Source organism: Drosophila suzukii, chromosome 3 (assembly GCF_043229965.1).
Source record: "Drosophila suzukii chromosome 3, CBGP_Dsuzu_IsoJpt1.0, whole genome shotgun sequence".
Taxonomy (NCBI): Eukaryota; Metazoa; Arthropoda; class Insecta; order Diptera; family Drosophilidae; genus Drosophila; species Drosophila suzukii.
Window position 1 is genome coordinate 12,530,625 of NC_092082.1, and position 26,681 is coordinate 12,557,305.

The window sequence follows — 26,681 nt, forward strand, 5'->3', positions numbered from 1 at the left end:
ATTCGGCTGCAGTTAATTGAATTCGAAAGGTGAAAGGAAAACAGTCGGGGACGGATTGAAATTGGGATTGGTATGGTTTGGTATGGTATGGGATCGAATCGGATCGTATCGTATCGGATGGGATGGAATCTGAGCGGATGGAAGTCGACGATAACAATGAAATACTTCATTGGCTGATTTATCGACTTGGAACAACCATCGATTGTCGGCTAAAAAGGGCCGAGATTTGATTAGCAAACAGTAAACTGTTCAAATTTTTAATGCGGAACAGGAAAAGGTGAAAGAAGATTGTTTTGTCAGGGTTTTAAATTGAATTCAGGGTGAATCACATAAAATATATTTCACTTAAAATGTGAGGCATATTCGTTTAACAACTTTTATTGCTTCCTTATTTTCCCTGTCGCTGTCTTTCGATTTTATTTGTTAACAAAATAATATTTGCCTCTTAAGTCACAGGCGGGAATGCTTGGCAAATATGCATAAAAATTGTGCAAATAAAATGTTTAATTTAATGCCTTTGGGAAAAGCTTGCACCAGCAGCAGCAGCCCCATCATCATCATTATTATCATCTTTATCTCCGAGATAATCGCCGCCATTGTCGGCAGTGTAATGATCATGTGCTGATTTGATAATTAAAAGCAAACATTAAGCGACATCGTGACAACACAGGGGGACCTACACAAATGCTAAAGGAACCATAAAATGTTCGCAAAAAAAAAGAAAACAAAGCAAACGATTTACTTAAATGCCTAAAGGACTGTCAGCCTCGAAAGAAAGAGCCCCTGCTGACCAATAGAGCCAGAGTTTACTACACTCCGACTAGTTTGGCACTTGGAAAAATAAAAGTTACCCTTTATCAAAGAGTACGATCTTTACGATTGGTAAAATTAAACTTTATTTTACTTTTAAAACCCGTAATTAAGAGGTGATATACCTTTATAGGAAGGTCATTTAATAAAGATTTAATTAAGTTACAAGTGAATTGTAAATAAAAGCTATAAGCCCAATCAACTCTTATTTTAATTGGAAGTAATACTATCAAAGTTTATTTTATTGAGTTGTCCATATATGTATATAGGGGATGGGGGTGTCAGTTAAATGAATGCTCCTGTGAAACAAAATATATAATATAGGCAGACCAACAAAATAATACCCGTTCTCTTTGCTTTAGAGAACCTTAGGTATGCTATGTTTTTTAAATGGAAACGATAGAGTTTATCACAGTTTCTTTTTAAGGTTTGGTATACTTTTTCTGGATCTAAATTTATATACATTATATTTTTGAGTGTATGTAATCTCCCCCAGTTTACTACACTATATCCGTCTAGTGGGTAACAGTGGCAGTTGGGGACTGTCTCAGTGTCTAACTGTGGCAGCGATAACAACTTTCGTGCGTGGCCCAAAGATTGGGAGGCGGGGGTTAAATGACAGATATGTGTAGAGGGGGGAGTATAGAGCAGACTCAACCCCCTTTTCCCCCTTCGCTGGAGACTTTCAGGAATGGAACACGTTTCATTTCGTGGCGACAAGGTTTTTGCTCCGTTGATGAACTCGCTCCTCCACTTCTACCCCCGAACCCCCTTCCACAACCCCATCCCCATCACCTTTTTTTTAGCCGCCGGCGGCCAACGCATTTTTCATTAACACGCCAGCGAAAAGTAGTTGATCCGCTTTTGGCCGTTACACTTACATCTGTGTATATGCGATACATCTTATGGTATCTGTATCTGACAAGCGCAAACCCAAAAACCAGACCTTGTGCCACTTTACGATGTGTGTAAGGCCCAGAATATACGATATATGTAGATATGTATATACTATATATTAAAGCAACTGGCAAATTGATTAACGCTAATCGACGCCATTTTCGTGCAAGTAGCGGTCACCGAGCGTTACCTGAGCAGGCTAAAATTTTTTTATATATATATATTTTTTTATTTTTTAACAACTTTTTCGTTCATTGGCTCGAAAAAGCCGGATTACTTAGGGCACTTTGGGGGGGGCAGAGAAATTTCGGGGAGCGGTCGAACAACTGTAAGTTGCAGCGGCAACAAGTCACAAAAATCTCGTTTGCCTAATAGCCGAGTTCAAGTTGAATGGCTCAATCTCTCAATCTATCAATTGACGACGAAGCATTGCCGCCGAATCGCCGTCATCATCGATTTTTTAATTAACAGACAAATAAATTGGAAAATACCCAAAAGTGACAGCCATTTCAACAGTAAATGAGGCTTTGGGCCACAATGCAGTCGCTCCAAAAATAGCTGGGTAACTCTCGGCGGGGCACCCTCATAAAGTACTCTAACTTACGGTCCAAAGAGAACTGGTTTGAAATCAGAAAAGAACGCAATCATTTCGGAATAAGCCAAACAATCTGCGTAATTAATCAAATGATCTTGGCTTGCGTTTAAATATTCTTGATATTTATTTCGAAATTCCCGTTGGAAGTTGTATTTTAGAATCTCCCTTAGATCTTTGTCGCGTACTTTGGTAGCCGGAAAGGCTCCCATAAAATTACCAAACAAATCCCACATAAAGACAAAATAAATCTCTCATTCCTCACTTAAATTCACATAAATGATTCTTTGGCTACCGAAACACTTAAAGTCGCTCATCCCAAAGTGAGAACATTTAAAAGGCCGAACCTCAAAAATAAAATCCAGAATAAAATGAGCCAAAGACAAAGTTCATGAACTCAAGAAGGCGAAGAATTTCTCACACAGCCATGGCAACGGCGTCAATTACACGGCAATGGATGGAGATGGTATGGAGATGGATCTGGAGTTTCAAATGGAGCTGGGTAGATGGAGCTGGAGATCTGAGATGGCCACGGCTACTTAGGAGCCAGCAGAAGGGACGACCAGCTTAACTTTTAACCACACTGGCTGCGCCAGAAGTCGACATCGATGCGCCCCGGCCACTTGAGTTGGTTACGGCCAAGCCAAGTAATTAAAACGAGTCGAGAAAAATCAGCCCAAAAAGAAAATGGGAATGGTTGAGGGCCATGGTAAATGAAAATGGGAGTGGGAAATGCTGCCCCACGTAACTGAAAACTTCACAGTCAAAGCGGCGCTGGCTCGGACATTGCTCATTTCGTCGTTTCGTAATTAATTAGTCTTAAAAGTTAAATAGCCCAAATGATTTTGGACAGGCTACAAAGGCGCTGGCTAATAGAAAACGTTGCCAAGAATGTGCCGGGAAAGCGAAAAGGCAGGGAAGATCCAGCTGAGAATTTTCAGTCCAGTTCGGTTCAGCAAATGAAGATAAGATACGTCTTTGACAGGAGCGCGACAGAAAAGGGGATGGGGCGATGGTGATGCCAGGGCAGTGCATATTTGTGGAAATTTAGTTTTATACACATAGAAAAAAATCTAAGTTAACTTGTAGAATTAAAATAAATTGAATTTTAAAGTTATTTTTAATAACTAACAAGGAAAGTCTTGTGTAAGATAAGTCTTGAAAACCTACTGGTACATTTTTGTTGCATATGCTACTAAATAAATATTTGTATCTTTAGATATAATTGACGAATTAAGGCGGCAAAGAAACCATTTTTTTCCTTATTAAAAAATGACACTATAAAGAATTCAATTTTTTTTCCAGTGCACTCCTGGTCTGTGGCAATGCGAAAGCCAGTTGGATGCTGTCAGTTTGTGTACGCATTGAATTGCAGGAAGAATTTATCTAACGCCGGCAGCGAATGTTGGCAGTGAGTTGGATGGCTGGAAGGTTGGAAGGTTAGTGAGCTGCAGAGTGTGTGTTCGAGTATCTGGCGGATACGTGTGAATGCTGCAGCTCCTCCCAGCCCTGCCATATTGATTGAGACAGAATTTATTGGCCAAGTTAGTGCCCTGGCTTCGGCTCTGGACCATATGAACGTATGTTTGTGCCTGTGTGCTGGCTGGCGCTTGTGTTGTGACTTTTTGACATTAAAAATTTGTGCGTTGTTGTTGACTCGGCATGTACATAAAGTGCTGGCTTAAAGCAAATGCATATACCTCCGCATGTGGACTATAACGATTTTGTATTTGTACATTCAAGTGCTGGCTTGGCTCGTTAGCAGAGCTCCTGAACTCCTCCCACTACCACCACTACCGCTTTTGATATATTTAAATATTTTGTTGCAACGTTCTGGGGCGGCCACACAAATTGGCAAAAATCAACTCACAAAATGCCACCACCCTCAATGGCATATCAATTTCATTTGGCTTTTCATACCCGATATTTCACATATATATATATTTACCAATTTATTTTACACTTTTGCCAACTGCGGCTGCTGTGGGAATTGCCATCCGCTTTAAGTGCATCTCAGAATATTGAAAGGTGGTCACACAGAATTTAAATAAAACTAATAACCACAAAAAAGTTTTCGCCATTGCACAGAGCTACATGGCAAACCGAATTAAAATCAAAGTGTGGACACCCCTTTTGATGACCCCAAGGCTATTAATTTGTATTCCCAACTAAGAACCGAAAATAGCACAAAGTTAAAGTTCAGGCAAGAATCTTTATGGCTGGCTGACCGACGAATGATTATGCAACCGATGGCCAATACACTCGGATTGGCAACACTCGAACTCAACTGGGCCAAGTGCTGGGGAAAGTGGCAGGGGCATCGGCATGGGCATCAGCAGTTCTTGACCGCCACATGCAAATTGCAACTGATTCCAGATTCAAGTGCTTGGCCAGCAAAAGAAGAGATGCACAGAAAAAAAATATATAAAAAAAACAGGTTTTAAAATGACTTAAAAGTATGTCTAAAAGTATGCAACAAAATACTTCCTTTTTTCACTGCATACTTTTAAGAACCTTTTTTAAAAATTTAAGAAAACCTAGCAATTTCTGAGAGACACAAAAATATTAAAACAACACTTTATCATATCAAATGGAAAATATTCTTCAAAGTTAACCTCTTGATAAATTGTTGTTGTTTCGTGTGTATGAAAAAATATCTAGCAAGAGCGTTACCCCGAGATCTGGAGCCTATTTCTCCTTATTTCCGACTCCTGGAGCCCCGACAAGCTGTTGCTGGACTGCATAATTTATGGCCCAGTCTAGACCAAAGTGACAGGCAACGCAACCGCCCTATGCCGATCCCCAATTGTTCCGAACCCAACACACATTTTTGTTGATGATGAGAATTTTCGGCATTTCATATTTTCTCTGGCTCTCTACCACATAAATTTACCAGCTGAATAATATTTTCGTTAGGGCCAGCGTGTTCGTAAATATTTGCCCAAGACAAATTGCAGTAAACAATTTGCAACAATTTCATGCGGTTGCGGGCAAAAGTCCTTTGGGCCACCCAGAGCAGCAATTACAGCTCATAAGTTGAAGATTTTCTTGGCCCAAAACACATACACACTTGACCCGGGCCAGGGCAGATGCAAAGTTTATGATAAAATTATCAACTTAATTGCCGGCCAGGGAGTTCCCCTAATTGGGCGCCATATGAAAATACTCTAATACGGTGCTGCAACATCGGCCAATAGCCCGAATCCGAGCCCCAATGTTAGCAAACTTTTGAACTGGTTTCTGCCTTTGCCATGCCGGCCAGGCCAGCGAAAGCAAAAGTTGTTGTCTGCCATTGCATATTTGCATCTGACGTCTCCTGGCCAAATGCTTTCAAATTGGGTTAACGACACTTTGGCCAAGGCGAAGAAACAAAAAATGTGCAACTAAAAACAGCACTTTCCACGCTGCAAGTGTCGCCGACGCATAGAAAGTGAAACTGAACTGCAGCAATGTTGTTATACATCCAAACAAAAAAACAAAACAAAAACAAATCCAAAAAAAAACAGACAACAATTACACGGCTTGATTTGGTTTCGTTTCGTTTGGCTCGATTTTGGCCCGGCCAAAAGTGAAGAAAGTGAAGCCAAAGTGGGTCTGCTAATGGCAGGTGCCGCACCATCAGGAGATCTCGGGGATTCGGTTTCGGACTGGGAGGAGTGGCAGAGATTCATGTCAATTAGAGCTGGAAACGTGGCCATCATGTGGCATCTTACGTATGCGAGAGTAAAGATCGTTAGACCGATGTCTATGGTATCTTTGGGGGGATTATGTAAACGATGGCCAACTATCTGTAGACACGAAACCCGGACTGTGGAGTGCGGGCGAAGAGTCTCGATTATCCCATAAAATAATTATGGTTGCGTTACATTTAACTATCAGTTGTAGGCCTTTTTTTTAAATGGTTATTTTAATGAAAACATAGTATGGGTTTTTTCTTATCCAGACTTAACCAATTTGCCATGTTTTTAGTTTTGCTAAATTAATTGAATGCATTTTTTCATCCATACCTAGCATTTCTCATGAACTAAGAGTCACTTGAATATAGCTAGGAATCCTTCACTTTTTTCATCCTCCTTGACTAGAAATGCACTTCAATACCTTGGTTCCCCACTCCCTGAGGGAAAACCCATGCAAATACTCAACTCTTGGCCTCCTTTAGTCAATTTCCCTTCCAGTTTCCTTTCGAGCATGCACTTGGTTCATATGTCACATGTTTTCCGTAATTCCAGGCATTAGCAATTACCAGTTTGCCCTCAGCCTTTTGGCTTTCTACTAAAAGGGGGTTTCATTAAGTTTCACCATTTTGTCTCTATTTCTGCGTAAATTAAGAGACTTTACTTTCAGCTCATGAGATGCACAAAAGTAGCAAAAATTCCGCATAATTAGCCGGCAAACTCAGGAACTAAACGGCAGAGAAATGCAAAATGAGAAAGATGGATACGAAACGGTAAAATAGACACAGAACGAAGACGATGATTGCATAATTCTAAGATGCGCCACGCTAATGGGAGATCCAGAGTGCAACTCCGCAGAGATACTCCACACACGGAGGCACACAAATCAGTGGGAAGTGAAATCAAATGAGCCCAGCCGCAAATGCAACTTATAAGGTGAGTCGCCTCCAAAGTCAAGGAACCCATAAGCGGTGACAATTTGCAGGCCAAGGGACGGGTAAAAGGGCTCAAATGCCAGCGACATGCTAATTATGCTATATTTATGTGATATGCACAAAACACCGAGCCCGGAACTGTGTCTCCTCGAATATGAGTCTTTACACGGAGGAAAATGATAGATTTTGTAGAATGTTTCCAAAGAAAATCAGTTTGATAATTATGAGAAAAAATTTTATTTAGATATTTTAGAATTGAACATGAACTTAGAAATCTATATATTGTAGTGTGTTTTAAAAGCCAATTATTTTCCAACATTCACGGTCAATTCTTAGACGCTATTCTTCGATCGACCAAAATTCCGACATCCCAAAATTCACACGGATATCGTGTATTTTGGCTTGAAAACGGTCTCATTTCTTTAGTTTATCTATATCAAAATATATCATTTTATGGAATTGTCCAGACCTGTCCAATTGTTCGTTAACATTGTATTCGACATTGAAATCACCGCGAGAAATCTTCAAAATAACTAGAAAGTACAGAAGAACTTGATCTTCATTTGTGTAAAATAAATTGAAATTGAAAATGAGACGAAAAACTGAAGTACAATCAAAGCATAGGCAGGCTGTATAATAAATGTTTATATATTTTTCTACGAAATTATTAATTTATATGTTTTCGCGGGAATTGCCTTATCTATCCGACTCATTTTTTAAGGTCATTGTCCGATCCCACAAATACAATTAATGAATTATGCGTAACTAGCGCAACAAGCGCTTAATCATCACGAAGTCGATTGTGACGGTGGCAGGGCAGCCTGCCTACTATATAAGCTAGCATCCACATTATAAATATTCTATTTCCATATAAGACTTCGCAGAGAAAAGTTCTTTTTTAATTCATTAATTTCTTTCAATATGAAGTTGATTGTTCTTTTCGTGGGTCTATGTTTTTCTGTAGGGGTGTTGTGTAGCCTGCCCGATCAGGTCGAAGATGGGTTACCAATTTCAAGTCTCAGGGGTAAGTAAAAAAACATTCTCAAGACTAACGACTATAATATAACATACATATATATTTCTAATCACTATATAGGCGATATGTTAGCGCCGAGTTATAATCGAAAAGCAGTTCGACACAAGAGAGTACTTCCTCTTATTTTCGGTGGTTTAATAGCAATAGCTATAGGGGCTATTGCTGTCGAAAATGCAATGATAGACAATATTAGCGATAAACCCGGAATACCGCCATCTCAACGAAGTGTTCGTGAATCGCTTGCGAGGGTAAATGGACTGATGAATAGTTTTTATGAGAAATTCGACGATAAAAATAAATTGTGCAGCCCCAAAGTGAATCGCCATAAAAGACAGCTAAGACCCAGTAATTTCAATTGCCCCCTACCCGAATTAACCGCCGCCGGGCGAAACTATTTTAATAGGATAGAAGAATTAGCTGCCGAACTACGCGGTAGGCCAGAAGCCGTAACCACTGACGTGTCGAATGATAATAGACACGCAGTTCTTGATTATACCACGATAAGAGCTCCAGCCAACCAAAATCACCCACAACCCATTGACTTGACCGTCACGATCCGAGCTAATCTGACGTATGATAACACGGCACAAAATCTACGAGCATCATCTATACATCCAGCGATTACAGAGCGTATGCAAGAAATGGATTGGTATCACGAAGGTGATCGAAATACCAATGATGAACGCGGTCATCTTTTGGCGGACTCTCTAGGAGGGCCTAGTCTACCATGGAACTTCGTTCCACAAAGTCCATCAGTAAATCGTGCGGCGTCAATTAGAGGTACATTACTCGTAACTTATTTATTTAGACTTTCAGAACAGGACATTACTGATTAGAGGGTGTTATTATTACAGGTAGTTTACAAGATACTTTTTGTTGGTTTGACCTCGAAGAGGAGACCCGAGCACTTCTGCGAGAAAATCAAGACCATTACGTCATTTGGACGATCTTAGTTGGTTATGGAGGGTTACCAACTTCGCGCCGACCGACGGGTTTTATGATTTCAGTAAGATTGATGACTTCCCAACATCAATTCAGAAGCTATCGAATGTTTCTGATTCCGAACGTACCTTCGGATGCCTGCACTAATCCCAATCACCCATACTGGCATTTGCAATAGAACCAAAATGGAATATAATATACTCTTAATATGAACCTTATACAATACATAGTTTGTTTGATTATATGCTTTGCAATTTTTTCTTTCGCCGTAAGATTTAACTAATTATTCATCTATGATATATTGAATCGCAATATTTGAAATATACATAACTTGATGATAAAGAAGTAAAAAATTCCAAAATATTTATTAAGCCCTAAGTTCTGTCTTTTAAAAACTTTACTTTTTTAAAGACCCTGTAGTATTACCACACCACATATATTCTATAACTCAAAGTCATTACGACTTGAACTTTTTTGGATGGCAGATGGTGGTATAAAAGTTGGCCTGTAGTTTCTTAAACTCTTTTTTCTGCAGTGCATGTGTGCCGAAGTGCATTGGAGTGCATAAGAGTAGCACATTTGGCTCAGTGGCAAACTTTTGCCTGACATTTGCCGTTGCCAACGAGAACAGAGCAGAACGTTCTCGACTTTGACAAGAACGCGGCCCATCAGGGGCCATTATCATGCGCCTCATCAGCGCCATCGCAGCGCCGTCTAACGCCAAAGTCATTAAACTCGCACCGCAGCTTCAAGACCGAAAGACTAAAAGACTAAAAGACTGAAAGACTGAGGAGTCCAACTCCACTCGTGGCCCAAACCAAAGCAAACCAAAAGCTCCGGCTAACGACTAATTTGCGCATATGACAGGGCGACATGCGAGTCGTTTTCGTTCCATGGGCCCAGTCTTTCTGCCGTTTTGCCATTTTGCAGGCCCTCGGTTAAAGACCGGCCTGCAATGTCAACGATTGGCAGCTCTCGTTCGACTGACTGGCTGGGATCGCAATGTGCGTTGGTTTCCCATCCGCCAGCAGCCATCAGCCATCAGCCATCCTCTCCAGTTTTCCCATCTCGCCTCTTGGCCGGGATTGACTTTAAGCGCCCATAAACGCCGGCCCAGGCCCATGACACCTTTATGGGCCTTAGATGATAAGAAATGTGCAGACAAAAAACCCGGGGAAAAGTTAAAAACCATTGCACTTTAAAGCGGTCCAAAAAATGCTGGTCCCCGCGGCGTATGAGCAACAAACGAGGCGTTGGGCCAAACAAATCGTTCAATTTGTTGAGAGTTTACTTTTCTTTCTTTTATTTTTTTTTAGTGCTCCTAATTTATGCACTCCCCCACCAGCGGTTATTCACTTTTGCCTAACTAAATAATATGGCACGCAATGGGGAAAATGTTAAACCATCCAGTGCAATCGAGGGAAAAGGGAAAGGCTGTTGGGAAAGGCAGGTGGAAAACAGGTGGAGACCTGCGCTAATTGCTGAGCAATCACGTGTCAGGTTGCATATTGTGGGGGCGGGGCAAATGCCAAAAGGTTATTGCGACAGGTGAAACTTATGAGTCAAAGGCAGTCAAAGGATGGCCAGGCGTCAAAAACAAAGGGGCTGTTAAAAGCTATACATAAATAACAGCTTAAAGTCACTTTTTAAATAGTGTTAATTTATGAATTTCCAGTTATAAGCGGTTTAAAATATTAGAACAAAAACATACATTGATAAAATATAAATTTGTATTAGCACACCAAATGTATATAAGTATGGCCATAAATATTTAGATTTATCTAACATAGCCATGGTGGAAAATAAATTGATGTTGGCAAATAGCTAAAATTAAATGGAGTTTCTAAAAGTTCGTTGATATTTATTATTGATATAGGTTTAGCCGAGTTTTAAAATTAAAGAATATAAATAGCTTTACGTTTGAACAGGTATTTTAATATTTCTGTGTTTAATAAATTCCTGGTTATTGCTTTTCAGAAAATACTTCTTTGCATTCAATCCTTTTAAAAAGTTTAAGTGTCTATTAAATAGTTATACACCTCTTCACAGAAGATAATGAGATATTAATTATCTCATCATAATAAGTATACCACTCAACTACTTATTTAGTTCATGTGACCATTTATCAATCGAGTGTCATTAACACCTTAAAGTTCTCCCCTGCACACAGTGCACGGATGCAGATTCCACTTGACTCCCAATCTCCAGTTGGCCCAAACGACAGGGCCTAAGCACGGGGCTTCACAATGGCATTAGGTGGCACATGCGGCGGAAAAGCGGGTTGGGAAATGGATGGATGCACCTTCGGGGCAGCACTCTAATTAAACACGACAGTGAAAATGTGCTCGCGCTGCCATTGACACGTGTGCCCAATAGCAACAACAATAGCGTCCGAGGCCCAAACGGCAGCAACACCAACAAAGGGAAGACCAACAATGGCCCATGTCCAGGCGGATGCAGTGCAGCCGATAGGCCGTTAACTCGTACAACTACACTGAGAAAAAATATAAAGATTTGTCTTTTAAATTTCCCAATATTACTTTAAAGTTAATAATCTGTGACTTTAAAGTTTTAACAGATTTAGAGATGGAAATAAGCAATATGGTAATATTTAAATTTAAAAAAAATTGATGGATGACGTTTAAAAAAACCAATAACTTCAAAAATTTATTAAATATTATGTTCCTTACTATTCTTTGTAATTCAATGAAAACACAACAAATGTAATTTAATTTTATATAACTCTCAAAACCCATTAAATATTTTATTAAGTTATCTTTTCCCATTTTGAAGTGAACTACATATTGTAGGATCGCCATTAAAATGTTTTAAAGATTTGTTTTATTATTTTTTTTTATTTTTATATTTTTTACTTTAATTTTTAACTAATCAATTCTGGAACCATTTAAGTAATATCATATTTTTTGGTGTTTGTGGTCTAAGAGATCTTTTTTATTCCGAATATCCTGCAATGCATCAGTGTATAAATTTTTCTCTGTGTAAATATGTGAGCAGGAGCGGCCGGCTTCTCGTGATTTTCCGTTTGCCAACAGTTGCCATGACCCTGCGACCCTCCTTTTTTCACCCTACCCACCCCGTTACCAACACATTCACAGAGATTCACGCACGTGATTTATGTGCGTGGGTGCGCATTTTAACGCGGCGACATTGCCAAGGATCCTGTCCCCTTTCCCCGATTTTACTCCAGTTCCCGGCCCAAACATGCTGATGGCAACTTTATTGAAAATCGCATATTTTATGTGGCCATGGACGCTGGGCACCAGACTTTCCCGGCCGGGCAATTCAATCAGGATATAATTTTATGCGTAACTTAAACACGCAGGATATGTTAATATTGTGGCGCCCAAACACACACGCACACAAACAAATAAGATATGGGGCACAGGAAAAATCGTTGCACTTTACGCTCGAAATAACAAAATACTATATGTGTAAATAACCCGGTGAGCGTGTGTTTGTTTGCGTGATTAATTAATTGTGTTTAAAGGATAATTGCCTCTAGCTTTCATTTGATTAAATTTCCGTCGGTGTGCGTGGGTGTGTGTTTGTGTTTGTGTGACGGGGAAAGGTCAGGTGAGGGAAACAGTGACCGAGGCAGCGGAATAATAAACCTCAGGTCAACGCTCAGGCAGCTTGCTTCCTGGACAGATTACGCACAGATCAACCAGCACAATACTTCGCATTAAATTTAAACGCAGTTCGAAGGGTCGCAATTATTTAAGCCCTTAAAAGTAGGCAGCAAATTATGGAAAATCCATGTCCTTTGGGGAAAGAAAAGTATGTGACTTAACGGCAAAGTATGACTCAATCAATGGCCTTATTAAAATGAAGGAAACAATTTTAAAATCTTTAAAAGTCTTCAAAAATATTTTTCGAACTAGCCTATGATATTTTATAAAAGATAATGTGCAATAAAGATATTTTCCTCATTAAGTGATATTCCTAGAGATTTATAAAGCCTACAAGTATTATATTTTTTTGTTATTATAGAATATACATGAATGACCAATTAACATTGGCAAAAGTTAAACTTAGCACATTTATAAAATTTTATTGAAAGCTGGTTCTAAAAATTTAATTAACTCCCATCTAATAAAATTAAATTTTGACAATAAAATATTTTTATTAAGAAACTTTTTAACTTCAAAGATCTAAAAATACATTTAAATAAAGTTAGAGTCTAAAAATCTTTTATAAATACCTCTGCATAACTTTATATAATTCCCAGTTTCCAATTTTGTTCTTAAAGCTATATATGAATTAAAATGTTATCAAACAAAGCTCTCTTCCGATACAATCCCAAAAACTGAGAGCATTCAAGCATCGATTGAACAATTTACTTTAGAATCCGCAAACAATTAGCTCGCTTTTTGTGAATCGTATTCCAAATGGCTGGCTTTTAACAACATTTGAGTAATTGATTAATTGAATTCAGTGTTCGTCAATTATTGCCACAATTAAAGTAAAACTTTTTCCCCCACTCGCTAAATTTTTTCTTTCATCTTTTTTGCGACTTTTTGAATATTATTAATTTGCTGTGTGGAACTTTATGGCCGGGCTAAATCGCAAATTAAATTAGCTATTTCTGTTACGTGACTCGTGACTGGTGAACGGTGACGGCTGACTGGTGGCATGATGCTTTAATTATGACCATTTTTTTTTTGGTTCCCCGCCAAGATGGATTTGTTCGTTAACACGCCGAGAAGTTGACGTGTCAACTGTCTGCTAAATATATATATTAAACACACTATATATTCAGGAGCCGAGCGTGCCACTTCCTGTTCCTGCATAATCGATGCCAGTGGGCAACTTTTCCGTTCACACGCACAGGGACCAAAAAACCAGCAGCACCAGCAGCCCAACAAAAACAATATTAATAACAAATTTAACCAAGAGCAGAAGGCAGCACCGGGCCAAAAAAGTTTTGTGAAACAAAATATACGTAAATCTCTTTAGTTGGCTCATAATTATGACATTAGGCGGCGATGTGGCTTGAATTTTAATTGGCATTCCGTGCGTTTTCTATTTATTATGGCTCGGCCGTATCTTCTCCGCTTGTTATTGTGTTTATTAATAAATAATTTCCAGCTTGTCGGCGGGGCTATTGCCAATTTGTGGCCGTTCAGCGAGATTCGCTTTTATGGCCACAGTTCGACATGTGTTTTTGCCCATAACCGTTAACAATTGTGGCCTGTCACCAGCGGATTGAAGGGAATATGGTAGAAAACTAAAGATGGGATAGATGGGTTTCACAGAAAAAAGCACATACATGAAATACCTTTTTTTTATATATTTCTAGACCCTTTTTTCTAGACAGTATATAGCTTAAATCCTACTTAAAGCTAAAAACAACTGCCCTAAGAATATTAAAAACTCCTTAAAATATTTAATAGTAAAATATCAGAGCCTTCTTTAAAATATATGTTTGTACAATAACGTTTCTTTTGGTTAAATCTGAGATACTTAATTTAAACACTTCCCATCTTACCCGTGACCCGAATCGATTCGGTTGCATAAAGACGGACATGTAAATTAAGGTTAACGCTAATTGACATTTCGATTTGCACATAAAAAACTTTGAGTCCGGGATTCGAAAACAAATGGCGGGCAAATCCAACTCACTCTTTTTTATGGTCACATGAAAATTAAATTAAGTCTGCGTGAAAATACGGTTACTTGGATGTTTGGATTTTGCCAGTTTGGTTAGGTTGTTTTTTGGGTTTTATTGTTTGCCCTTCACACGCTTGAACTTTGAATGCTAGCTGCTGGGACATAAAAAAATCAGTTGCCAACAGACAGCAGACAATCGGGAGCATTGAAGTAACAACAAATGGAATTGGTAACAACATCATTTGCCATTTCCGTGCGATTGTCTTGCAGTCGCTTCTGCCCGATAGCAATCTGAGCCAAAATGTTGCAATGCCATTCAGTTACAGCAGCAATAGCAAAAGCAGCTAAAAAGCCAGAGCAACTATGCAAACAACGCACACCGAACGACAACGACTGAATAAAGTTATTAGCGCATTTAACTGTGGCAGCGGACGTGCAGCACTCGTGTATTGTTCACTCGCCCCTCGCCTGGCCAACAACTGCGAGTGCGAATGCAATTTCCATTTTAATTACCTCGAAAAAGGCAGCTGAAACGGCACAGGCAAAACAACAACAACCAGTGAGGCAGACGCTCGGCAGACAGGCAAAAGCAAAACAACGCCGCCAGTGGCGCATGCGTCGTGATGCATAGTAACAGCATACAGCAGCAGCAGCAACCACAGCACGCCAGCAACACCAACGACACAGCAGCAACACCAGCGACACACCAGCAACATCGTCCAACAATGGGCAAAAACAAAGCACAGGGGCACAACGGCAGGAATTAGTCACACATTTCGTGCATCGTTTAAAATACAAATGCATATGGCGAGGGTTACTTCTAAAGTTGTAAACTTATGCATTACCTTTGTTCGAATCAGCAAGGATTAATTTAAGAATTTTAAATTGTTTTTAAAATTTGTATTTCTTAAATCATGTATCTCTAGTATAGCAAGTATTTGTCATATGTTTTAAAGATCCATCCGTATTCTTGATTTAATAATAGTACCAATTTTTCAGCAAAGATCTTAATGGCATTATATTAAATTAGGTTACAACCTATAACACATTTTAAGACTAAGGAAATTTGGGCAACAATTTTTTAAGGAATTAATTGGTATCATAGGTTGGTGCAGAAAATACAAAAAAGATTTTAATATAACGCATGATTCTTATATTTGCAAGTTAAATAAAAAATTTATTAAGTAAAACAGTCAATTAGGAGTACTATGTCAGCATGCTCTTTGTACCCAAAAATATAGCTGTTCTTCAATTATAGCTCACTGATATTAAAAATTCATAAGACTTAAGAACCATAAAATTAAAACTCCATTTAATCCATAGCCATAAACTCCAAAGTGCAACTTTTATTTAATGTCCCACTCGAAAAGTCGTAACTAGAAAATATTCACTAGATTCGTTTAACCAAACAAGTTGGCCAAACTGTTCAATCCACTCCCCTGAGAGTCGCCTGTGTTGCCATTAAAAATGCGAATTAAAATTCGACTTGTTGTTGGTCGGCTATCACTATATCGCACTATATATTGCTGGAGACACTTGTCGCCGCTACCTTTTGCACTGCCCACTTTTTCTGTTCATTTTGTGCATAAATATTTCAACACTTTCGCTTTTGTTTTATGGCTCACACACACACACACACGGAGAGCGGGAAAATTGTTTTAATTATTCCCAACGTGAGCCACCTCCCCCTTTTTCGCTGCAGAAAATGCTGTGCATTTTAATTGCATTTTTATTTAATTTTACCTTTGCTGCATCTAATTTGTCGTCATCTTGCATTGTTTCCCTTATTGTTGTTATTTGGTAATCATTGTTTATATATTTTTTGTTGCTACTGTTTGGGCTTCGAGCCATTGTTTCGCCTTCTCGATGTCGTGTTAACCGCTTCCCACGCACTTTGCAGACATTTCTGTTGATTTTTTCTTTATTTGGCTGTCGTCGTGCGATCGTTTGCGTAATTTTGAAACGCAAGACCACAACAAATCATGAAAACAATTTCGTCACAGTTGACACCATTGTCTGCCAACGAACGTCATCAAAGTTGGCTTTTTGCCAGCCAGAGAATTAATGCAAATTTTCATAATTACTGCTGTGCACATAACACGTCAACTCATTCGCTTTGGTTCATTGCACGTTGATTTATTCATAACGGTGAGTGCTCGGATTTTTATTTAATTTAATGTACTGTAGGTATTAAATTCTTTGTTTTGGGATCATATTATATTGACAGAGCTTTGTATGAACTATAATTGAGAAAGTCAAAATATATATCTTTCTATACTTTAAATCTTGTTTTGGCTTAGAATTTAACTTTATTTTAATCTTCAATGCTGGCATTTCACAAAGTTTCGATAAAAACCAGGTCGCTGCTTATCTGATTTTATCTTTCCGCTCAACGATTCCGAATCCAACTAGATCATTGAATAAAGGAAACATTAGCTAAATTTATATCTCCCATTCGTTCCACTAAGCCCATCACTCTCCAAAATCCACCAATCTCGGCCAAACTCAACTTCCGCCGCGTCTGCGCAATTCTAGTGACCCAATTTTCGAATTGATTTCCAAATCCATTCATTGTTAGCCCGATTCGCTGATGTCTGCTAATTTATTTTGTACTGTGGGCGTTGCGATTGATTTACATACAAACACATACAGTTCGCTCGACTTCTGACTTCTTTGTTGCCTTTTTTTTAACCACCGGTCATATTTCTTTAAGCAGCTTAAATTTGCATTTTGAAACCGTTTAGATTACCATTTTAGATCAAAGATCGTTGGGGCTAACAATTTCAATACTGTCGGCTTACACAATCTTTTGGCCTCTGTGCTGACGAACATAATATGCGAAAATTTCACACACCAAATGGTAATTAATAAGAGCCCCAACAAAAAGCGGAGCGCTGCCAGGCTATATAATAAATTAATTACGACCACGATATCAAAGGGAAAGGCGCCGAAAGCAGAAAATTTGAGAATCAGCCAAGTTGGCACTTGAAAAAATTAAAGAGGTAATCTTAAAGAGGCTAATGCCTATAAAAATCTTAAAATTGGAATAATATCAGAATTTTATAAAAATAAATCATCAAGTTTTTAACAATTTTAAATGACAGATTGGAAATCATATATATATATTTATACACTAAGGCTTAAAAATATTTTAATACTTAATACTTAAGTTTTAAAATATATAAATGTGCATGTAATGTATTTTGAAGTATCTTACTTTTAGTAAAAATTGGGGTACTGAACTCTAAAAAATATCCCTATTAAACCTCTACTATTTTTAGGAAAATATTTTCCAGTTAATAGGATTACTAAAAGTACTGACATTTTTTAGTTGTGAGTGTAGAACCCGCGAATGCTCAGAACATTTCCGCCCCCGCACTTCTTTTCCAGTGGCCGTGGAAGTAACAGTAACAAATAATTAGCTTGTAAACTAAAAGTCATCATTAATAATGATTACCGCTGGGGATCTGCTGGGTTCTCGCCACCAATACAACTGGGGAACCCCCCGGCGCTCCATCCCCTCGGTTCATATTGTGTGGGTGTCTGATGGCAGATGCCGGCATAAACGTCAACATAATTAAGTGAGAGACTTCTTCTCGGGCATCGCCATCGACTTTTTCTACTCGGCTGCGATTTATTTCGCATTAACGTTAAATATTGCTTCCTAATTAACCACGGCCCGCTAGCCACAGCCAAAAACCAGTGAGTGGGCGAAATGGGGGAATTGCGGGGGACCCACAGCTAGGCGCTATAATGACGACCGATATATACTTCATATATATGGGTTCCCTTGTAGGTATCGAGTTTTGCCCTCAATGATGAGCGGAATGATGATGCGTCAATTTTGCGGCAGCTAATTAGTAGCCGGTGAAATAGGAAACAAAAAAAACATGCTTAGTGTTTACAGTTACTGTCAAAAGTTCTGGCCCAAACTCGAACCCAAAATGGTAACTACGATTTGGCGTGACGCATTACAGTTAAACTGATTTCAGTTTGTTACAGTTTTTCGTTCTGCGGTCATCAGCAGGTTCATGTGGTCACCGATTCATTTTTTTTTAGTACTATATCTCTGATTGGAGGCTAACGAGTACTAGAGGTATTACGAGTAATTTACTGAAGAAACTAGGAAGGAAGTCATGCTTCGAAAAGGAGGTTAATTTATAATTATCGTCTTGGTTGGTTAAAAGATGTGGAAAATAAAGAGTTATAAGAATGGTTTTTTAATAGTTTTTTAAAGTCTAGTCACAAATATTTTAATATATATCAACAAATAATTTACAATGTAACGTTTTATGGATTTTTATAACATCTTTTAAAAATGTCAAAATAGATAGGTCAATGACCCAAGCAAATTCGGTAATATTTTATTTTTAGACATAACTTTTGTCACAAGACATTAATCAACTTGTGTATTTTTCCCAATCATTTCACTTATACACAATTCCATATTAGCTTACCAACCTAAGTATTAAAGCGGAAACCTAATGACTAAGCTGGCTAAGCTTATTTGGTGGCATTAAGACCAAGTCAGAATCAATCGTCCGTGGCCACTAAGAAGACCATATAAAGATGTCAGCAGGAAGGCACTTAATTTAAGGACCATGCCCTCTTTAAGCATGGCCACTCAACTTTCGCCCCCAAGACGGAGCCGTAAAGTATGGCGTCAATGCTCTTAGCCCGACTTTGGGTGCGATAAAAATTGATATATAATGGATTATCGTTTATTACACGCACGATTACCCCCCGTTCGCACAAGATGACGATGTCCTTGCCGGCGTCCTTCGCTGGATGTGCATATTGTTTGCTTTTCTTTTTCATTCTTGCCACTTTTCACAGCTTCTGCAACTTTTCTTCTCTTTTTTTTTGGTGCACCGTACATTTTAATGAGCCTTGGCACCCGCCCGGTGCCAATTTGCATGTGCAGTCGCGACCGGCCGCTCATATGGTTTCTCGACCCACCGAGCCAGCAAACAAAGAAACGAATAAATAATCGCACAAAGTATTGCCGGCCATAAATATGGGAAGCCCAGGGGGCAGAAACACGGCAGTAGATGCAAGGATGGAACGGTGGTGCTGCAATTTCCATGCAGCATGAGTCGACAAAACAGTGCCGTAATAAAGGCAGCCTTCTCCAGACTGCAGGAGCAGCCAATACAGGAACATCATATACAGGAGCAGTAACTCTGGCAGCCAGAGTTGCCAAATCAATCAGTATACATTGATAAAAATAGCTACGCATATTTTTCCAACTACATAAAAGAGGGATATCTGCGACAATTTTCTTTTTTAACTAATGATTAAAGTATATTTTGTTAGTTTATCTACTGCTATCAATATGAATCTTCACAAATTGTATCTGAATACATTTTTTTTAGCCCTAGTATATTATTTAATATTTTATCTGATATGATTTGGTTTAAGAGAGATATTTCTTTAAAATTTGCAATAAACTTAATGGTTGTAGAAAAACTGCATAAAAATGAAAAGTTGGCTAGATTTTCCCTTTCAAAATTAGCCACACATCCAAAGAAAATAGCCAAGTGGCCAACACTTTTGGCATCACAAAGCAGCCGAGTAGCAACAACAATAAACAAGGCGCGCAGCAATTTCACTGACTACTGAGAACTTTACGTACTGTGACGAGGACACAACTCCCACTCTCGAAGTCCCCCGATTCCCCACCATCTTATGGCAATCCCTTTGGACCTACTTGCACCGTGTGCACTGAACAAAAATTGAGCCGCTGAACGCATGTTGCGCACGCTAATGGGGCGTATGCGTAATGGGCGCGCTTATTAAAACTTAAAGAGGCGTGGCCGGACTCATTACCAGCGGATACAAGGGACCAAGCTTACCTTGCAGATGGAAATGGCTGCTGAGTGAGTTCCGATTCTCTTCGCTGGGCAACTGAAATGGAAAAGGAAAAGAGGATTTGTCATAAGTTGGGATTGTTATAAAGAAGGTGGTCCATATATTGTGGGTGTAAAAACAAAGATATAATATTTTCTAAATATTAATAAAGTATTTATAGAAGATATAACCTATGGTAACTACACTTAGTTAAATGGGTCGTCATTTAGCACAAAATTTAGTACAAATACTCTTAATAACTACCTTTAAGATACTATACCTTTAAAGTTATATCTCCCATAAAACATATATATTTAGACCCTTAACCTCTGGTTAAATTTTTCCACAGTGCTGATTTTGCACTTGCTCGTGTCTGTTGTTATTATATTATTGCTCTGCTCCCTGACTTGCCCCTTGTTGCCTTCATTTATATTACCCTGGCCTCTCTGTCGCCATTTCGCCTTCATTTTCCGCCGCTTTCCCCCGGTTTTCCCAGCCCCAGTGCATTTTCCTCGGGATGGGGCGCCTTCATTCATGCGCCTCACGCTGCTCACTCATTTACCCTTTAACCGAAATGTTCGCCCCCTTTTTTGCATATCATTTGCGCGCATCTTGTTCACCCCTTGCCGCCGGACGCCCCTGTGACCCCCTCTAAAGTGCATTACAATGAACTACGCTACAGAGCCACTGCATCCACCCCGTCGTGACTCGTAAATAAGTTTTATTGTGTTTGTGTGCCCACGCCCCCGAAAATGACTCCCCCACCCCCTACACCTTTCGATCCCCCTTCGCCGCCGCCCCTGCGGGTCCAACAACGATGCAAGTTATCGCTTCCTTTTGTTTTTGTTTCTTGCTTTTCCATTTTTTGATAATTTAGCCAGCTTGCGCTCCCCAACGAAGTTGTCTAAATTGCTGGCATACATTCTGCAGCCAATACACATGGGGAAAAACCGTGGGAACTATCCAACTCACTACTTTCGATATTTTATTATAAATATTTTCCTATTTGAAATAATAATATTTTTATACTATTAAAATCCATGATATCTGGCAAATTAGCATACAAAATAATTTAATCCCATTTTAAAGAAGAGTATATTATAGTTTAATATAGTTGGGATACCTTATAATATTTTATTTTTAAATATGTTGTTTATTTTTGTTTAAAGTAAAGTTAAAATACTTCCCACGGTCCACTTAAGAAATAACTTATCTTCATTAAAGTAAGTATAATACCCTAAACAAGGACCAAGCATCTCAAAAAGAGCGTTAAACTTAAAATTCAGTATTTATTTACTTTAATGTTAAGAAAAACGTAAATTCCTAATTGATAATTCAAATATAACTAAAGCAACATTATTAGTTTCTTAAGCACTCTTAATTTGACACATTTACGAACTATTTTCAAAGGATACCCCATTAAAATGATGGCCAATTTGGATGATTTTTCTCAGTATGTTGCTGCTGCCCACTGTGTTGCAGTTGCCACCGCTGATGTTGCTGCTGTTTCTGGTGTTGCTGTTGCCGCTGCTGCTGCTGTTGCTTTTGTCTAGGTCCCAGGCAAATGACTACAAGAGTGGGCTTTGCAGGGACTCGAGTCGAGGACTGCCGTCCCAGCCATTGCCGCTGAATTATGGCATTCCTAATATGGGCTGTAGTTGTTGCTGCCCCGCTTAAGGCCCCCCTTTGAACCCCCCTCTGAACCCGGCACCTCTGGGCTGTTGCTGTTGCATATTTAAGAGCGAATGGGCGCAATTGTTGCGCGTTTTATTGTTTTGGGGAATAAGTGCGGATTTATAGAAATTTTCAGTTTCCCCCGGACTGCCGAGGGCTAAGCTGGCCCCGCGAGAGATTTTTGGATTGCTCTTGTTTTTTACCAACAAAAATTCGAAACAACAAAAATAATATGCTACAATATTTTTAAGTGCAAATCTCAGCAGTTTTGGCGAGGTTGGGTTGTTTTTGGCTAAAGAATATTAAAAGAGGGGGAGGCCAAAGCGAGACAGACTTCGACAGCACATGACATGAACTCAATTACGAACTACCATGGCCCCTACTACCAACTCCCACTCAGAAAAAAGGGGGCGTGCCGGTTGGAGGTACTTGGCTAAGAGTCCACAAATTACAAATGCCGCTCTGCATGTAAATGTGCACTTTTCCCTGGCCCAGCATCAAAATTAATATACACCAGTGTGGCCAGGAAGTGCACAGAAGATAGCAGCAACCACAGAAAGAGACAGCTAGTTGGCAGGAGAAAGAGATGGGGCTAAGGGACCAGAAGAGATGGCGCAATAATAACAATGAAAATGCACAGAATGCGCCTTATATAAACGACAACAAATTGCCCATTTGGCACAGAAGACGATGATGACGACGGTCCAAGGTTCGTTAGCAGCCAAGTTAGGGAATATGGAATATGGCAAAGAGGGCAGCCCGGCAAAACCGTGACATGGTAGACATTAATTGGCTGCCATGTCATTCTGTTTATGGACAGGACTTGGCCCGGCCCCATTCTATTCTACTCGCTTTCCGACTGTCAACGCCAGGCATTGCGAATTGGTACATTAGCGTTGAACGCGGCCAGGAAGGCCATATTGATTAATAAGAGTGCCGTGATGAATGGTAATTTGGAGGGCATAGTTGCCTATACCTTCAACGAATAATATTGTTGGGTAAGATTATTCAGAACAGAAGCTTTATAAGATTACATTATGGGAAATTATCATTCTATATAATAAAAAACCTATGCCTAATGGATATTTTCTAATATATATCGTATTTTAACATTGAAGATACATCAGCCTCAAGAGAGGCAATATAGTTTCTTAGATAACTTTAGGCCCTGTATTATTAGGCCCTGTATTATTAGGCCCTTATTTATTACAAAATGTTTTTCATAAGTCCAATAGATAAAACATTTCCATAAAATCAGACTCAATATTTTAGAATCCCTCTTATTGTAATGCATTACCTACAATTCTTTTCCTTTTAATGACCCACTTTTGAAATCAATGAAAAGTAAACCATCAATTGCTTAATTGTTTGGCCATCAATCAAAATTGACCATCTGTCCTCTCTTCCACAACCGAATTGAGGTCCCATGACCCCAAAAAAGCCGATTCGGATGCAGTAACAAGCGGAAAGGAGGTGGTCATGTCAGCTGTCCAGGCAACATTACGCATACGCCGCATGGGACGCCAAAGGACGAGGTGTGTGTGTGCCAGGTAGAGACTGTGACTATGACTCTGGTTTTGGTTCTCCAGCTAGACAGTCGTATTATTAACGCAGTTGCATTTGCTGCTGCTTGTGGCATTTGCAATTTTACGCCGCGCATGTGCCACTTACGTGCTTGGCTGCCACAAAACTCCGCTTGGCTTGGCTGACTCGGCTAAGCTCCTATCATGTTCAAGTGCTTGGCCCCAAAAACACAAGAAAAATAAGAGACTAACCAAGAAAGAAACAGCGTGGCAAATGCATAGGGCTTCTGATGTTGCTGCTGTTGATGTTGCTGCTGTTGCTGCTGCATTTCCACTCGAGCTAACCCATGGTGTCACATTCGTCGACGCCAGTCAGTCAGCCAGTCAGTCATAGTCACCGACCGACTGGCTGTGTGTTGCAATTCTTGTGGTATTTGTGGCATAAAATAAAACGTAAATGAGCTAAGGCAACTGCAACAGCAACAGCAACTGCAACTGCAACGCCACGTTGCCACAATCTCATTTCGTAGCTGTCGTATTGAATTCAATGCATTTTCCGTACGACACCTTGAGGTGTTCATTTTCATGCCTGAAGAAAATGCGCTTAATTATGCAGCATAGCAAAGCGATTCTTTTATTTGCACATTTTTTGGAGGCCATTACTTGCAACTGGAGCGCGCAGCAAGGCTAAATTCAGCAATTGCAACAGAATAGCAATGGGTTGGAAAAGTTAAACGGCCAAAATGAAAAAAAGATAAACAAAATATAAAGACATAGAAAGAGCGATAACTTGAAGAGTTATTGCCAGAGACAGCAGTAAGCAGTCAACAGAAAAAAGTACAAAACGAATCCCTGCAGAAATATGAATGAATACTTTATTGAATATTGTGCGACGTATGCAAAATGATGGCCGGCATTGCTGCTGTTGCCCGTTTCTGGTAAACCGAAGACCGCAACTGACAGGAAACCATTTAAACTGACCTCAAATGACAACGGCAGCGACAGCCGGGACCCAGACTCACAGTTCCAGACTGCGACCCATTCCCTTTCCCGGAAAATACATGCGAAATACAAAATGCAATGCCATGCCAGGGGGGCCACAAAAAATAAACCCAACCCAAAACCATGGTTACCCATAGATGGACAATGCGCTGGGCTGGGAAATAAAAACGAGGCAGCGAAGGAAAGAAACGACCAAAATGGTAGCTAGCCACAAACAAATTGGCAGCAATTTGAGGACCCAACAAAAGGCGACAAAAGCCCCACCGAATGTTGTTGTAAGCTCCTGCTGCAGGACTTTCGCGGATTGTGTGACTCAACATCCCGGAAAAACCAACAGGAGCAGTAGCCATGGAGCCATGCCGACATGTTGATGGAATGAAATGAAATATAGAATACAGCTTCCCATTTCGATTGATTTATATGCCCGTGACCCCCCGCCCATTATCATCCCACCACAACTTTAAAGGCAGAGTGGTTCCATTGCAGCTATGCAAATTGCATGGCTCAGTTATAATGCCATTCCCCCGGACAAGGCCAGCATCCAGGGTAATCCAATACGCAGCCAGCCACTGGAGGAGCTGATCCAAGGCTGGAGAACTGGGCAGATGGTTCGAAAGACACGGTAACGTGGGTTCTCCGGTGAACGGACAACCTTCAAGGGAGATATCTCACATTAATCATAAAAGTTTAGGCATGAGAAGAGTTCTATTCAATGAAAGTTTAGTCAAAAGCATATAAATTATTTTAAAGTGCCAGAAGATTATAATGTTTCACAGTCAATGAAGAACTTTTTCTTATACGGACAGCGTGTTCTCTTGGACGGACAAGTGATTTTGCTCTTTACGAATGATACGAAAAGAGTAGGGTTTTTGGAAAAAAGAGTCAAGACATGATTTCTACTTATAAAGGTTTAAAATACTAAATATTTTCCCTATACATCTGCCTGAAACAAAATTTACCAAATATATTACTTGCACAAAATATATTTAGGTACAGTGATCCCAGTGTATGTACTATTTTCCATACAATGCTTTCCTTTAATATGATCCCTAAGTGTAATTAACAAACAGCTTCCGTACCTGCCTCTCAGTTCGTAATTTGCCTTAATTTCCCTGCATTTTCCTTTCTAGCCATTCGATTTTCCTTCTAAGATACCCAGAACCTGTTAAGTACCCTCGGTTTTGTTGGAACTCTCGGCCCCTTTGGGTCGTCCGCCTGCGGGAGGTTTCACTGTTGGCATCTTAGAGCTTACTCCGATCTCCCCACCTCCCATCTCGCCTGTAAGTGCAGTCGCAAAATGCAATTTTAGCTTTCAATTGCCCGTGGAAACGGAGTGGAACCACCATTTCTCGTTGTTTGTGTTGCTGCTGCACTATTTTTTGCCATTTTTTGTCGGTTTGGTTTGGGTCATTTTCGTTTGTTGCACTGCATTCGTTTTGCCTTTGCCGCACACAATGGCCACGATAACTTTGCATTACATTAGTGCAAGTCGGTGTGGGAAAGACCCCTCGGAACTCCGCTTTCCTCGCCGATTGGCGGACAAAGGAAAACTGGTTTCGGTTTCGCTCCTTTTAGCTGTGGCATTTGCAACAATTGCATCAATGGATGTTGCTGCTGCTGCTGTGTTGCTCTTGCTTTTGCTATTTTTATTTATTATTTTTATGGCCAGAAGACAATATCAATACATTGATTTTTTTGTATTGAGTGTGGGAGTGTTTTTCGGTCACATACGGGACAGTCAGGGAATAAACAGGCAGTCGAAAATATTCGAAAGAATTTTTGATATTTTTCCAATATACTAGAAATTTAACCTTAGCCATATATATGTTTTATTAAAGCTAATAGTTTTAAAAATATCCGAGTATTATTATTAAGCTTTGTCTAAAATATTGGATCCTAGATGTTTTACTTTCGATATTATATAAAAGGGGTTAATTAAAAAATGCAGTATCGTTTTGTATATGAAATTTAGTTACCCCTATTTATACATTATTTATTTTTAAAAGTACTTCTTACTTGCAGTGTCTTGAACCCAAACAATAATAACAATGTTCATTTCGCTTGGCAGCCATCGAATGGGAAATTGTGAATGCACTTTGAACTGTTCGACTGCAT

General features: G+C 39.5%; 2 protein-coding genes across 4 annotated transcripts in view; one reads left to right on the forward strand and one right to left on the reverse strand.

Moving 5' to 3' along the window:
- RhoGEF64C (Rho guanine nucleotide exchange factor at 64C) overlaps window positions 1-26,681 on the reverse strand; it is a 103,483-nt gene that overhangs the window by 53,916 nt on the left and 22,886 nt on the right. For all 3 annotated transcript variants that reach the window (XM_070997071.1, XM_070997073.1, XM_070997072.1), the window contains exon 2: window positions 20,373-20,424. The gene's annotated coding sequence lies outside the window, so the exon portion shown is untranslated. The remainder of the gene's footprint in view (window positions 1-20,372; window positions 20,425-26,681) is intronic.
- LOC139353232 (uncharacterized) lies at window positions 7,781-9,064 on the forward strand. The gene is made up of 3 exons (XM_070996783.1): window positions 7,781-7,932; window positions 8,005-8,724; window positions 8,799-9,064. Exons 1-3 carry the CDS (start codon window positions 7,830-7,832, stop codon window positions 9,062-9,064), a joined length of 1,089 nt encoding a protein of 362 aa, XP_070852884.1. The 5' UTR covers window positions 7,781-7,829.